At 37.4% G+C, this 13,998-nt stretch overlaps 1 protein-coding gene across 1 annotated transcript; it reads right to left on the reverse strand.

Annotated features, from left to right (window-relative positions):
• Positions 1-9,983: 9,983 nt before the first annotated feature.
• Positions 9,984-13,098, reverse strand: LOC110665570 (auxin transporter-like protein 3). The gene is made up of 8 exons (XM_021825769.2): positions 12,811-13,098; positions 12,511-12,696; positions 12,031-12,143; positions 11,748-11,931; positions 11,515-11,612; positions 10,961-11,168; positions 10,605-10,862; positions 9,984-10,497 (listed from the first exon to the last, which is right to left on the reverse strand). The coding sequence occupies exons 1-8, from the start codon at positions 12,964-12,966 to the stop codon at positions 10,303-10,305; spliced, it is 1,398 nt and encodes a 465-aa protein (XP_021681461.2). The 5' UTR covers positions 12,967-13,098; the 3' UTR covers positions 9,984-10,302.
• Positions 13,099-13,998: the final 900 nt, after the last annotated feature.

A 13,998-nucleotide genomic window follows, 5' to 3' on the forward strand; every position in this document is an offset into this window, starting at 1 on the left:
TATGAAGCATATCCTTTAGCGTCTAAATTGTCCTTTTTGATTGCCCGTCTGTCTGGGGGTAGAAGGCTGTACTGAAGTTTAACTGCATGCCAAGTGCCTCCTGTAGCTTTTTCCAAAATCGAAAAGTGAACTGGGGCTCTCTATCATATATTATGGAAGTAGAAACTCCATGCAATCTGACTATTTCTCAAACATAGAGCTTGGCGCATTGTGCAACAAAATAGGTGGTTCGCACAGGCAAGAAATGAACTATTTTAGTCAAACGATTTACAATTACCCATATCAAATCATATCCTCGTGTGGTACGAGACATCCCAATTACAAAATCCATCGTGATCATTTCCCACTTTCATTTTGGGATTGGGAGCTCTTGCAGCTTCCCTGACGGCCTCTGGTGTTCAAATTTTATCTTCTGATAAGTCAAACACTTGGACACAAAGTCCGCTATGTCTCTCTTTATGCCATTCTACTAGTAGCAATCTTTCACATCATGGTACATCTTGGTGGAGCCTGGGTAGACATTTTAGGGTGCATAGTGTGCTTCTTGCATGATCTCATTCTTGAGGTTATCCACGTCGGGCATACATATCCTGAAACCTTGCATAAGAGCGCCATCATTAGCAAATCCAAATTCACATCCTTCACCCTGCTGTACTCTTTCTATAATTTTCATCAATTACGAGTCCTTGTGCTGGGAAACTCTGATTCTGTCTTGCAAGTCTAGTCTTACTGAAAAATGAGCCAATAATACCCTCTCATTTGAAATATCCAAGATCAGATCTTGATCCCTCAACCCATGTATTTCCTGTATCAACGGTCCAAGCTGCCAGAAGATTTTCTACTCAAAGCATCTGCTACTACATTGGCCTTCCTAGGATAATACTGGATGGTACAATCATAGTCTTTCAGAAGTTCCATCCATCTCCTCTGCCTCAAGTTTAAATCCCTCTATTGGAAGATGTACTTCAAACTCTTATGGTCAGTGTATATCTCACACACTTTACTATACAGGTAGTGTCTCCAGATCTTTAATGTAAAGACTACAGTCGTCATTTTCAAATCATGGGTAGGGTAGTTCTGCTTATGCCTCTTTAGTTGTCTTGAAGCATAAGCCACTACTTTCCCATGATGCATCAAAACACATTCTAAACCAACTCTGGAGGCATCACAGTACACAGTATATACTTCACTACTCATCAGTAATGTCAACACAGGGGCTGTAGTTAGACATTCCTTAAGCTTCTGAAAGCTCTCCTCACAATCATTTTTCCAAATGAACGAAACATTTTTCTGAGTTAACTTAGTTTGGAGAGCTGCTATCCTAGAGATATTCTGTATAAAAAGTCTATAGTAGCTAGCTAGGTCCAAAAAACTTCACACTTCAGTGACTATTGTAGACCTAAGCTAATCAGTTACCGCCTCAATTTTCTTAGGATCCACTTGAATGCCTTCACTAGAAACCACGCGTCCCAAGAATGAGATGCTTTTTAGCCAAAATTCAAATTTTGAAAATTTGGCATATAGCTGGTGCTCCCTCAAAGCCTACAATACCATCCTCAAATGCCACACATGTTCTTTTTTGGTCTGAGAGTATACCAAAATGTCATATATGAATACGATGACAAAACGGTCCAGGAACGGCCTAAACACCCTATTCATCAAGTCCATGAAGGCTGCTGGTGTATTGGTGAGTCCAAATGACATCACCAGGAACTCGTAATGACCATATCTAGTCCTAAATGTTGTTTTTGGTACATTCTCATTCCTGATTCTCAACTGATGGTAGCCTGACCATAGATCTATTTTGGAAAAGAATCTAGCCCCTTGGAGCTTATCAAACAGATCATCGATCCGAGAAATTGGGTATTTGTTCTTCACAGTCACCTTGTTCAGCTGTCTATAATCAATACACAACCTTAAGGACCCATCTTTCTTTTTCACAAATAAAACAGGAGCGCCCCAGGGGGAGGTACTTGGACGGATAAAACCCTTGTCTAGAAGCTCTTGTAGTTGCTCCTTCAGTTTCTTCAATTCTGCTAAGGTTATCCTATAAGGCGGCATTGATGTGGGGTTTGTACCCAGCACGATGTCAATGCAGAACTCTATTTCACTTCCCGGTGGTAACCTTGGAAGCTCCTCAGGGAAGACATCCACAAATTCTCTGACAACAGGAACATTCTCAATGTCAACACCTTCTACAGATGTATCTTTCACTAATGTCAAATACTCCTGACACCCACGCCTAAACATCTTTCTAGTACTAATTACTAACACCAAGTTATATGGAGCCACGCTCCAGTCACCATCAAAGCTAAACTCTTCCACACTAGGTATATAAAAGTACACCATTTTATTCCTGCTATCTAAAGTGGTATAATGAGTTGTCAGCCAATCCATTTCCAAAATTACATCGAAATCCATTACTGGTAGAGAAATCAAGTCTGTTGGGAGGATCCTTCCATCCACTACCACTAGGCTATCTGGAAAAACCATATCCAAATCTATGTTGTCATTAAGAGAGGTAGCTACAAACAAGGGGCATTCTAAAGTTGTAGGGTTTCTACCCAATCTCATGGTAAAAACGGGAGAGACAAATGAGTGCGTAGCACCCGGATCTATCAAAACACAAGCCTCATAGGAACAGACTAGAAGAATACCTGCCACAACTGCATTGGAAGCCTAAGCATCCTGGTGGATCAAGGTGAAAACCCGAGCCTGACTCCTACCTTGCATTGCAAAACCCTGAAATTGACTTCTACCTCCTGACCTAGCTCCAAATCCATGTCCTCCTTGTCCTCGACCTTGTTGGCCACTGAACTGACTGCCTGCCATGCTGGAAGCACCAGGATACAATTGACGAGGGACATTTGCAACAGAACCCTTTGACCCCATATGTGGCTCACTGAACATGAAACATTCTCTAGCAAAGTGACCCTGCTGGCCATATCAGAAACATTCTCCTAAACCCATCATACAAGGTCCTGAATGTCCTCTTCTACACTGTGTGCAAGGTGTCAAGGAGGATCCTGAACTAAACCCAAAACTGCTATAACCCAAACTGTGACCACTGCTGGATCCATACCTGGTCTGAATCCTCGAGATCTGTGTTTAAAACCACCTTTCTTGTTGTTTCTACTTCTTCCTCTGTAATGAATTTGACCTCCACTATCCGTGGTACCCATGTAGGGAACACCTGAAGAACCATTTACTCTATTCTTCTTTGCCCTTCCACTATCATCGCCTATATAACTGATTTCAATCTGTCAGGCTCGATTAACTACCACATTGAAAGACTGATCAGACGTCATGGCCAAGTTTGCATACTTCCTGTCCAGCCCCTTTAGGAACCTCTTTACCTTCATACTTTCTATAGCCACTGCTGTGGGGGCATACCTACTCAGTTCTAAAAATTTTGTAGCATATTCATCTATGGATCTGCCATTCTACTTTGAGGCCTCAAAGGCCCACTACTTTTGGTCTCTGAAGCTTTTTGGTCCAAATCTGTTGACAAACAGTTCCACAAACTGGGTCCAAGATAATCCCTTAATGCGAGATAGTACATAGTCTGTCATCCACTGCCTTGGCACTGGTCACAATACATGCTGCACACACTCTACCAATCTCCTGTCATTTAACTGCAGTTTCACCCCTGCCTGTTTGCAAGAGTCCAAAAACCGGTAAGCATCATCAATTACATTATAGATACTAGGCATCAACTTTTTAAAATTAATTATTTGTTTGTAAGGTTCCCCTCTTGGTGCGGTGGGCTACTATTGTTGTGGATAGTGGATCATATATTGTGCCATCATATCGATGGTTCTCTGTAATTCGACTAGGGTAGCTGCCATTGGGTCCATAGGACCCTAGGCCACAAAAGACTGTTCCTGAACTAGTGGAGGCTACTCTTCTACTTGAGCAGCTTTAGGTCTCCTGCCCCACCTCCTTGGGACAGGCGCCTCATCTTGTGCCGACACCTCCTCTGGCACATCCCGTACTGGTGCAGTAGCAGCTCTTCTGCTTCTATGTATTTTCCTGAAATTCAGCAGCATTAGCTCACAAAATTCAAAACAGCATGTTACACAGCTCTATAAACTCATATTTTCACATAATTATATGAAGCAGAAACTAGAAGCAAAGATGACAATGCAAGGATGAATGTGGACTCTATTCTCCGCATGTGACTTCTATTAGACTCTTTCCAAAACTTTAGACATATATTCCCTATGAATATAGAGCCTAAACTTTGATACCACATTTGTCACGACCCAACCTATGGGCTGGACTGGCACTAGGACCTAGGCCAGCCTAAAGCCCCCGAGGCCCGTAGTAAGCCTAACTATTCCTTAACTCAATCTTAAGGCCTATTTTAAGCCCAATTTCAAGAATTCAATTAGACAGAGTCTGACCATAATATGGACCATACAATGGGGAGTTTTTGACTTAGTCGACCTGTAAGCACAATATATAACATATTGGGGAGCTCAGTTCACCCTCCACATACTCATCGTGTCATAAAATCAAATGGGAGCTCAACTCCCTCATCCAATCCAATCACATGCACACATACATTCATTTAATATTCTTACAAATTCAATATAATATTATATTACAGTCCCAAATTAATTAAAATACTCCTAACACATGCGGAGTCTATAATTTAGTAAAATTATATAAGCATATTAGATATTAATAGATTGTCTGCGAAGGAGAGAGGCAGGTTAGAATTTAACAAGAAATCTCCTGTATCCTGGAAAAAAAAGGTGAACAGGAGTGAGCGTTCGACTCAGAGAGTAAAATACTGATTTTAACCATAATTTCTATAACTATCTAAAGCTAATGCATCCTGAAGAGTGGAATGCAACACCATCAAAATTTTCATACAAATCACATCATAACAGCAAAAAGGTAATTTGGAGCACTCACATACCTAATAATGTTCAAACAGTACATATATGGGAGCTGATCCCTTATACAGCTCTCTTAATCCAACCTCTACCAGCGAGTATCTCCCAAGCCGAACTTTTGCTTAGTAAACGAAATGCGGGGGTCAGTGAGATCATCTCGAGCTGTGCTTACCCTGACTTATTCATAAAGGATCAGGTCCTAGCGAGTCAAGCTCCAACCGCATCTAACCGTCCTGTCCATATCCAATACCACACACCACACGCACGCTAACACAAGCACACTGCTTCAAATTACCATAAAATAATATCCATAAATATTTCATCAACCAAAGATGTAATATAAAACGTGTCTAGTATTTAACTGCATGAGTATGCCTTGAATATATAATAATATTGAAATTATAATTAGAATCAATATTCTACTCATAGACTTGAACCGAAGTCACTGCAGCAGCTGGGCATAGGAAGAAGGCTATTCTGGCTCACCTGACAAATTTTATTGCAATTATTTAATATATTTGACTCAATACAAGTTTAAAAATGACCAAAGACATCCTAAGTCATGCCGAAAATCCGGCAGAGTCTCCCCTATACCTAGGACCTACACAACCTGCAAAAGGATTGAAAATACACTTCTATATTCACAAGTCATATATTCACAAGTCATACATCCACAACTCAATCACATTACATGGCCCCTCTTGGACCCATCCAAACAGTCAACCACCACAATTTGAAAAATTACCATTTAGTCCCTATAACCTTTTTGCAAAAACTATCCAAATGAGCTCTAAAAATTCTAACATTTTGCCCCGTGGTCTTTAGCAATATTATTAAGCTAATGCAAAGGAAATTATAATTTTCTAACCTACCATGAATATTTTATAGATTTTTAATCGAAATTAGACACTAGATAATTAAGAAAAATGAGGGTTCGGGTTTACCTGTGTCAAATCTAACCCTTGGACACGTCCGGGATGTCGAAAAACGGTGAGGTAGCCTATAACCTCGACCCGATTCTGAAGCTTTCCCGGTAGCCTATCTATCCAGCTTGAAATTGTAAACTCGAGCAACTATTGAATTTTCGTGAAACAAACGTACCTATGTGAAACCCATAACACTGGGGTTAATACGTAATTTTTATGAAATTTACTAAGCTCATTTAATATCTGAAAAAATACTGTGAAGTTCCATGGGACCCACCCGAAAATGGTGTCGGAAAAATTTGAAATAGATATTGCCACGAAGCTCTCACCAAGGAGAGCACTCCGGTACTCTCGAATTTTTCGTGGGGTTCACGGTTTGTGAGAAATTTAGCCCAAAAGTCGAAATGAGCCAAAACTTCTCAGACAAAAATTGGACAAACAACTCTATGGATTTTTGTGTTCTTGGTATCTATGAAAAGTTCTCGAGGTATAGATGGGTTTTGGGATAAGACCCAGTCCAATCAGTGGCCGAATCTGCCGGAATCAGCCCAGGAAGTCGAAGTGCCACATGCGCGATGGAGAGCTTTTGGTGCGATTTTCTGGCTGCCTGGAGGCCAGCCGGCAGCGGGGAAGGTCATCGGCAATGCGGGGAGGGTTGGGGAGGCGGTGGCTGACGTGAAGGGAGAGGGAGGAGAGAGAAACGGGAGGGAGAAACGGGGTGTCGGGGAGAGAGAAGGAAGGAGAAGAAAAGAAGGAAGGGACCAGTTCGATTCGATCGGTCAGATTCGATTTTGTTCGATTCAGTCGGTTCAATTTAAGATACTCGAAATTGAATTTTTACTCTGCTTTGGGACAAAAAAAGAGGCCCAAAAATTTCATAAAACTCAGAAAAATTTGTAGAGTCTAAATATATTTTTAGTTTTACTATGTGATCTTTAAATTAATTTTTAAAAATTATCAAAGTTTCACATTTTTGAAAAATCAAACCCGATTTCTAAAATTTAAAAAATTTCAAATAATTCTCAAAATTTAAATAAAATAAAATATTAATATTTACTCATAAAATAATAAATTTAAAAATTAAAACTGTTACAAATTAAATTTACTATTAATTTTGAGAATTTTATACTAACTCAAGTCCTTGCGTGAGAGGTAGATTCGGCCCTTGTGTAGTTCTAGCCCAAGGCTTTTATTCTATATATGATAATGTCACTGCATTCTCTAGCCATAAGGAAGACTCATTTTTGACAGAGACAACTCCTGAAGAGCCAACAAGAGAATTCAGTACAGTTTGCAAGTGATCTTTACAGAAGATTCCATGGACCCTTGGAGTTTTGACCAACACCCCCTTCTTTCATCTGATCCATGCCAGGAGGTCGGCCCCTTTTCCCTTTTTTGTTTCTGGGTCTGGGTGGGTTCGCTAATATATTTTCCTTTTCTCTCTGGGTTCACACAATTGTCAAGGTGCAGACAGGAAGAGAGTAGCCATATGTGTGGCTTTCGCGAGTTGGAGGCTAATGAGTCTGTCTTGATCATTGGAATATCATGCATGTCCAATATGTCTCTAGTTTCTGGTAGCTAGTACAAAGCACATAATCCTGAATAATTCAGGGACTTCCAAACACAAGTTACTGTAAAAATAATTCCAAAAACATGCATTAAAAAAATCCAGCAACTTGTAATATCATTGCATTTGATGGTGTCCAATTCCCATGTTAATATATGGTACACTTTTTAATCATTCACCCCACAAATTATTGCCATACATATGGCAGAAGATCAAATAAAAACCTGAAACAAGCATTGGCATGTCCGTTAAGGAGATTTTATTATTATTATTTTTTAATTAATTTTGATTAAAATTCAAATTCAAAATCTTATAGTATGAAAAATAACTTCAGTAGTATTGAATTTTAATAAATATATTAATAGTATTATCATTTATTGTGCTGTGATTTAACTAAATTTATAATTAAAAATAAAAATAATTCATTTAAAATAAAAATATAATTTTATAATTGAATAATTAATTAAATTAATGAAAATTTTATTTTCTATAAGTTATTTAAAATAATATTATTCATTAATTAAATTAAATGAATTTATTATTACATTTTAAGAGAGATATTTTAAAAATAATTATATTAAATATAATTCATTTAGAAAAATAATCTTTTTATGAAAAATGTTGAAAATAAATTGCAATATTTTCGTTTTGTTTTTATTATTATTATTATTTTAATTAAAAATATAAGAACGAATATGGTCTTTAAAATTTGTAAATTGATAACTAATTTAAACTCAATTAAATTTATCTAAATTTATATTTAAAATTTTAAAGTGGAATCAAGCTTCAACTTAGATCCGCCACTGTGAATCGTGATCATGTATAATCATAAGGCCAGTGCAACCACGTGCTGACACATCAGACGGAATGCAATAGATTTGCTTTGAGGTGGCAATCGGGACCCACACACGTGTACCCTATCAAATTCCACGCAATTGATTTGATTTGGACGACCCTGATCAAGATGTGATTCTGTGTTTCCATAAGCTTACAACCAGCAGCATACAAAAGATAAAATACATCATTAGTGCTTCAGGAACTTCCTGTGAATCCATCCATCCCAAATGCTTTTTAAAATTTTTTGCAAAAAGCAGACGATCCTTCTCTTGGAAAGTTCTTAACATGATGCGAAGGGTCCCCACATAGAGCAACTGATCATGTGTGCCAACCCCACCCACTTACCACTTGATAATCTGACCATGACCTTAGTCAATTGACTCACCTGCATCTTAGAATTATTTTTTTCTAGGTGCAATTTCAGACCTAAACTCCAATGTACACAACAGTAGTTGAATATATAATTATCTTCGTCAAAATGATTTAAGTCAATTAGATTTGATTCTCCCATCCTTACATTCTCTTCTAATTATTTGTAGCAAATCGACTCGGTACTCCGACGTCTATTGCATCACTTCTTTGAAAATTAAAATTTGCTGGCTTCCATGGGTTGGTTTGAGGCATACATACATGTGCTTTTGAGTGGTAGTATTAGGAGTAGGTTTCTACTTTCTGATGATACAATTACTGATTGCTTTTCTAAGCTTTTTTTCCCCCATGCTGTGACCAAAATCATTCAAGTGACTTCAGCTATGCAATGCAACTAAATAGACATTATAAGCCCTCGTAAGCCCATGGTTGCATACACTCTTTTACCGCGCATATGGGCCACTATCCCTTTTGGTTGGGGACCTACATCTTATGTGACAGCCCAAAAATCCATAAAACATTTTGCTTATGCATGTGCAGATACTTTTCATTTCCCTTTCTATAGGTAAAAAAATCCCTAATCATATGTTGATCTTGCAATAAGTAATTCATAAATATCTTTAAAATTTTCTTTTTTAACAATGTAAATATGATATTGTATTTTTTTATACGTAGAGGAGAAGATCCAGAAAAACAAAAACAATAACTAAATTGATGAATTTCACAAACTAATTTTGGTGGTTTTCATTTGTTTTTGACGATCAGTACAAACAGACCAAACCAACATTCGGATCCTTCCAATTGGCTAGGTTGATAAGACCATTAACAAAGTGAAAAGAATCTCAAGTACCCACATTGATAGATTAACCAAGCTCACCAAACTGGGGCCTCTTTGTGGCCAATGTTATGGATGTCCATTTCCACAGCAAACTCTCATTCATTCATTCATTCACAATTTAGCTATTGAGTATATAGACAATTCAACGGTCTTCCTGTGGCACGTGAAGCTTTTTGGCACTCAAAAGAGAGGGACTTGTGAAAGGATGTGAACCTAACCAATATGCTTTAAAGTTAGCCCAAGGTCATTTCCTCAGTCCTTGCACCTTACCCTCCATCCATGCAATGCCACTTTCAGCTTGGTCCTTGTGGACCTTTCTTAGCTCTCCAAATCTTTATAGCATCTCATCCTGATCTTGATTCGAAAATGACTGAGATCTGTAATTCCTTTTCTTACGATACAGTATCATTGAATTAAAGTTCATTGTCTCTAATTACATAACTCTGAAAGAAAGAAAATATCCCATATGTAATGTCTTTAAAATTAACATGATTCTTTCATATATAAATATATTATATATAGGAAATGGAATGGAAAGAGTATATCCCACAAAAACCAAGGGAGTTGCATTCTTGAAAAGACTAATCAACACACAGTTACAACTATAGGTCTGTATAAAGGAGGATGGCCATGATTGCCATCACACCTTTTGAAAAACCATCAATAATAGCTCTTAGAAGGAAAGGAGAAAGAAAGGGGGGCCGGGGGGGTTGGGAGGCCGCGTGGGGGGGGGTTGGGGGGGGTGGGGGGGGGGTGGTGTGGGGTGTGGGAGGAGTTACAAATGCCAATCTCTTTACACACTTCCTTACTTATCTTAAAATGTTAATAAAGTTCTTTTGTGAAAGTAGGGATATATTCTACTCAAGCCTTGTGAGGGGGACACTGGTAGCACTTGGTGAAGAGGCCAAATGTATCAATTTGACGTATGAAGTTAAGCATACTTGCCCATCCTCCAAACCCAAATCCCACAACAAAAACCCATACTACCACAAATATGTTCATGCAAAATTGGCCAACCCATCCTCCAAGAAATGATGGTGGTCTCTCTACTGCATTCTGTTCTCGAGGAAAAAAGAAATAGCAGTTAGTGTATGTGTCCAACACTAAAATCAAACCATTTCTAAAGCTAAGGAATAAGGAATTAATTAAGAGGGATAGCTAACCTCCCGTGCGGATGCAGTTGAGAAAGTAATCATGTGTGCTAATGCAGGAATTATGTAGACTGTAAAGCTGACAAGAAGAGATCCAACAGTTGAGTTGATAGGACCAAAGAAAGGAAAGACAATAGCCAAGAACCATATTGGTATCACCACAGGAAGTCTAGCCAAAGCCCTCTTGAACACACTCTTTGTTTCATGTACTCTAATGAATTTTTCCCACACAAAGTATAAGGGAGTGCAAGCAAACCCAAATGTTATGAACTGCAACCAAAGAATGAAAGTTTTTGTTACCGTTTTCTGAAAACAATCCAATTTTGAACTCATATTTATATATAATTAATGAATGGTAATTAATTAACCTGATGGATTAGCATGAGAACAACTGCAGTATCTCTATATCCAGTCCTTGGGAGTAAAGAGAGGGCATTAGAATGAGTAAGTAGCAGGTCCCCAAATGCCCAATAAACAGCAGAAGCTGAGGGTAGTGTCAGAGTTAACACATATAATGTTGCCATCAAATATATTAGCTTGAATTTCTGTGGCTTCCACATTGCATGCATAATTTCCCTGCAATAAAAAATCGTTAGTTTACTGATCAAAATTTAATCTCAAATATGCTATCAGTGCATATATACTCGTGCACAGTCATTTTTGCTTTGGATAATAAGTGATCAACTTGCAATCCTAAATTTGATTATGAGATGCCAATCTTAACTTTTCATTTCTTACTCATTATCTTGGCACCCAAGGGGAGAATAAAGTTATGAGAAGGTTGATTAGCAGTTTCTCAGGAAAAGATATGTTCCCTTAGTTGGAAACTCCTTCCAGTAATTATGGGTATAAATACTATAAATAATTACATTTTTTTAATTCAATAATATATATATTGCTATGATAAGACTCCACTCCTTACACTGTAACAGCATGCCCACCGAAGGTGTAAAGAATGTTGGTAGCCCCAGTAAAGTAGAGAACCATTGTGGTTGGACCAGAGTGCTTTACTCCTTCAACCTGCAAATCAAATTAAATTAAAAAAATTGAAAGGAATTAATTAATAATAAAGTAAACAATACACAGCATGGATTACAGAAAGGAATAATAAATCATGCCAAAATTGAACTTTTTAAGTTAAATAGCAATGCTAACCTGTCCATGAATAAGAGAAGCGATTGTGAGATACCATGCAGTATAAGTAGTCATCATAAGGCCGAAGAAAGACCAAATTCTGTAATTATGGAATGAAGGAATGAAGACAGTAGTTGCGCAACAAGCTCCAAAGATGTAGGTCCATGTTCTCTTGTCCAGATTGTCATTTATGTAGTAGATATTGCTGCAATTAATTAATTTATTATCAAAAAGACTGAGAACAAATAAAGATTAAAAAGCACACACACACATATATTTAATAACCCATGTAGTATAAGCATACCTTGCACAGGCAATCAACTGAATCACAGATCCAAACAGAAGAAAAGTGCAGTTGAAAATGAGGCCCGCATTTCTCCAATGTTTCCCTAGTAGCCCATCAAGAACTTCAAACCACTGAAAATCAATAAAAACTCAAGTGAGAAATCTTGGGAAAAAATGTACATATTAGAATATTTTTTTGAAACTAATCTGCAAATTGCAAATAAGATGAATTGCTTCTATAAAGTCTGGTGGTTTCAGTATTTAACAAAGAAACAAATGTCTTGACAATGCTCTCATTGCAATTTTCACCTTCATGCTGTCTCTGCCAAAGATTTAAAATGTTTACCCTTCAAGATGTTTATCAGGCTCATAGAAACGAGAAACTCAAGCTGATAAAGGGACATAAACATAGAGTCGGCCATGAAGGCTAACAACAGCAGAGGTCTGAAGTGGATCAATTCTTGAAACTTTAACAGACATAGATATATTTATTAATTACCTGAATTACATGATTCCTAAAATCAACCTTTTCCCTCTCCTTTCTAGTTCTGTACTCAACATATAGAATACTTATAAGGTAAGCAGTCCAGCTTCCCATCAAACCATAGAAGAGTTGAAAGAGAATTCCAGATAGCATTCCAAGTTGTGAAAATGAGTAAGGCAGTGTGAGAAGCACTTGTGCAACCTGCAAAATTCACATCATAAAGAATCAAGAATTAACTTAGATGACAAATATAACGGAGAAAATAAGAAAATAATAGCTAGTTAACTAATTAGCATGAATATTTAATAGTATTGCCTGGTTAGAAGCGCAGCTAAACCAAGCATCATAGACTGAACCACCATGCCAAAACAACTGTGTTATTTTGCTCTTAGTGGACCTTGAATTTTCTTCTTCTCTCTCCATTTCTATGTAGTTTCCTGCTATCACAGTCTCAACCTTCTCAGAAGCCATTGTTAAATTGCTAGAAGCTAGTAATGCTTGCTGGGAAAAGCAATGGACCAATTTAGAGACTATAAATAGATAAAGAAAGCTTTGTTTTTCTTCCCTTTTCTTCTCTTTCTACAACTTACGCATATCATCCTCCCATCTTTATAAACAAATTTTTTGGGAAGCAATTATTGAATCACCTTAGTGGGGACTTACAATATTTATGTCGCCCATAATTTTGAATTTAATTTATCCTCCTTAATTTTTCTCATATGGGCTTGAAAGGAGAGTAGTGGACCCAAGCTCTCATGCATTGCACGAGCGGGTGGCCCACTGTAGCCCGTTTTAAAAATATCAAAGAGCCCATTTTATATTTGATTGAACATGACAAGATACGCAATGAGAAGTGTGAAAGGATTTTTATTTACTACTGAGGAGGATTTTAAAAGGATTATTAGGATGGAAATGTGTGTTTAGGGTTTAATGGGTTAGTCTAAGATGGATGGAGCGAATGATTACTCTGAGGTGGTGGGTGGGTTTAGTGCTAAACATGATTAGTACCACACGTGTGCCAACTGGTTTTCCAAAATATTTCACACCTTTTTTTTTTTTTTCTTTAGCCTATAAGATTAAATTAAAAGAAAAAGAAAAAAAGATGGAATTTTGATTAGGCCTTTCATTTTCTAATGCAAGTGTCTTTTTTTCTTTTGGCCCCATTGATTGGGCATCCCAATCATGATTTTGAATGAATGTCTCAAAGGGTACCCAAATTTTGAGTTAGGTGACATGTCGTAATTGGGATATTTAATCTGTCGAACTTCAATTATATTAAAAAATTTTATATATTTATATTATTGAAATTTAAAAAATAGAAAAAAAAAATCTTATTTCCATAACAAAGGTAAGATGGGGCCACTTCCATTCACACTAAGCCTGTTTATTTGAAGCTTTGCACTTGGATGGAGTAACTAGTGAGCTTGCTCTTGGACTACCACCATGTGATTTGCTTAGAGTTTGTCAGCCAGATATTTACATGAGCTTCTTCTTCTTCTAATT

This window comes from Hevea brasiliensis, chromosome 16 (assembly GCF_030052815.1).
Source record: "Hevea brasiliensis isolate MT/VB/25A 57/8 chromosome 16, ASM3005281v1, whole genome shotgun sequence".
Taxonomy (NCBI): Eukaryota; Viridiplantae; Streptophyta; class Magnoliopsida; order Malpighiales; family Euphorbiaceae; genus Hevea; species Hevea brasiliensis.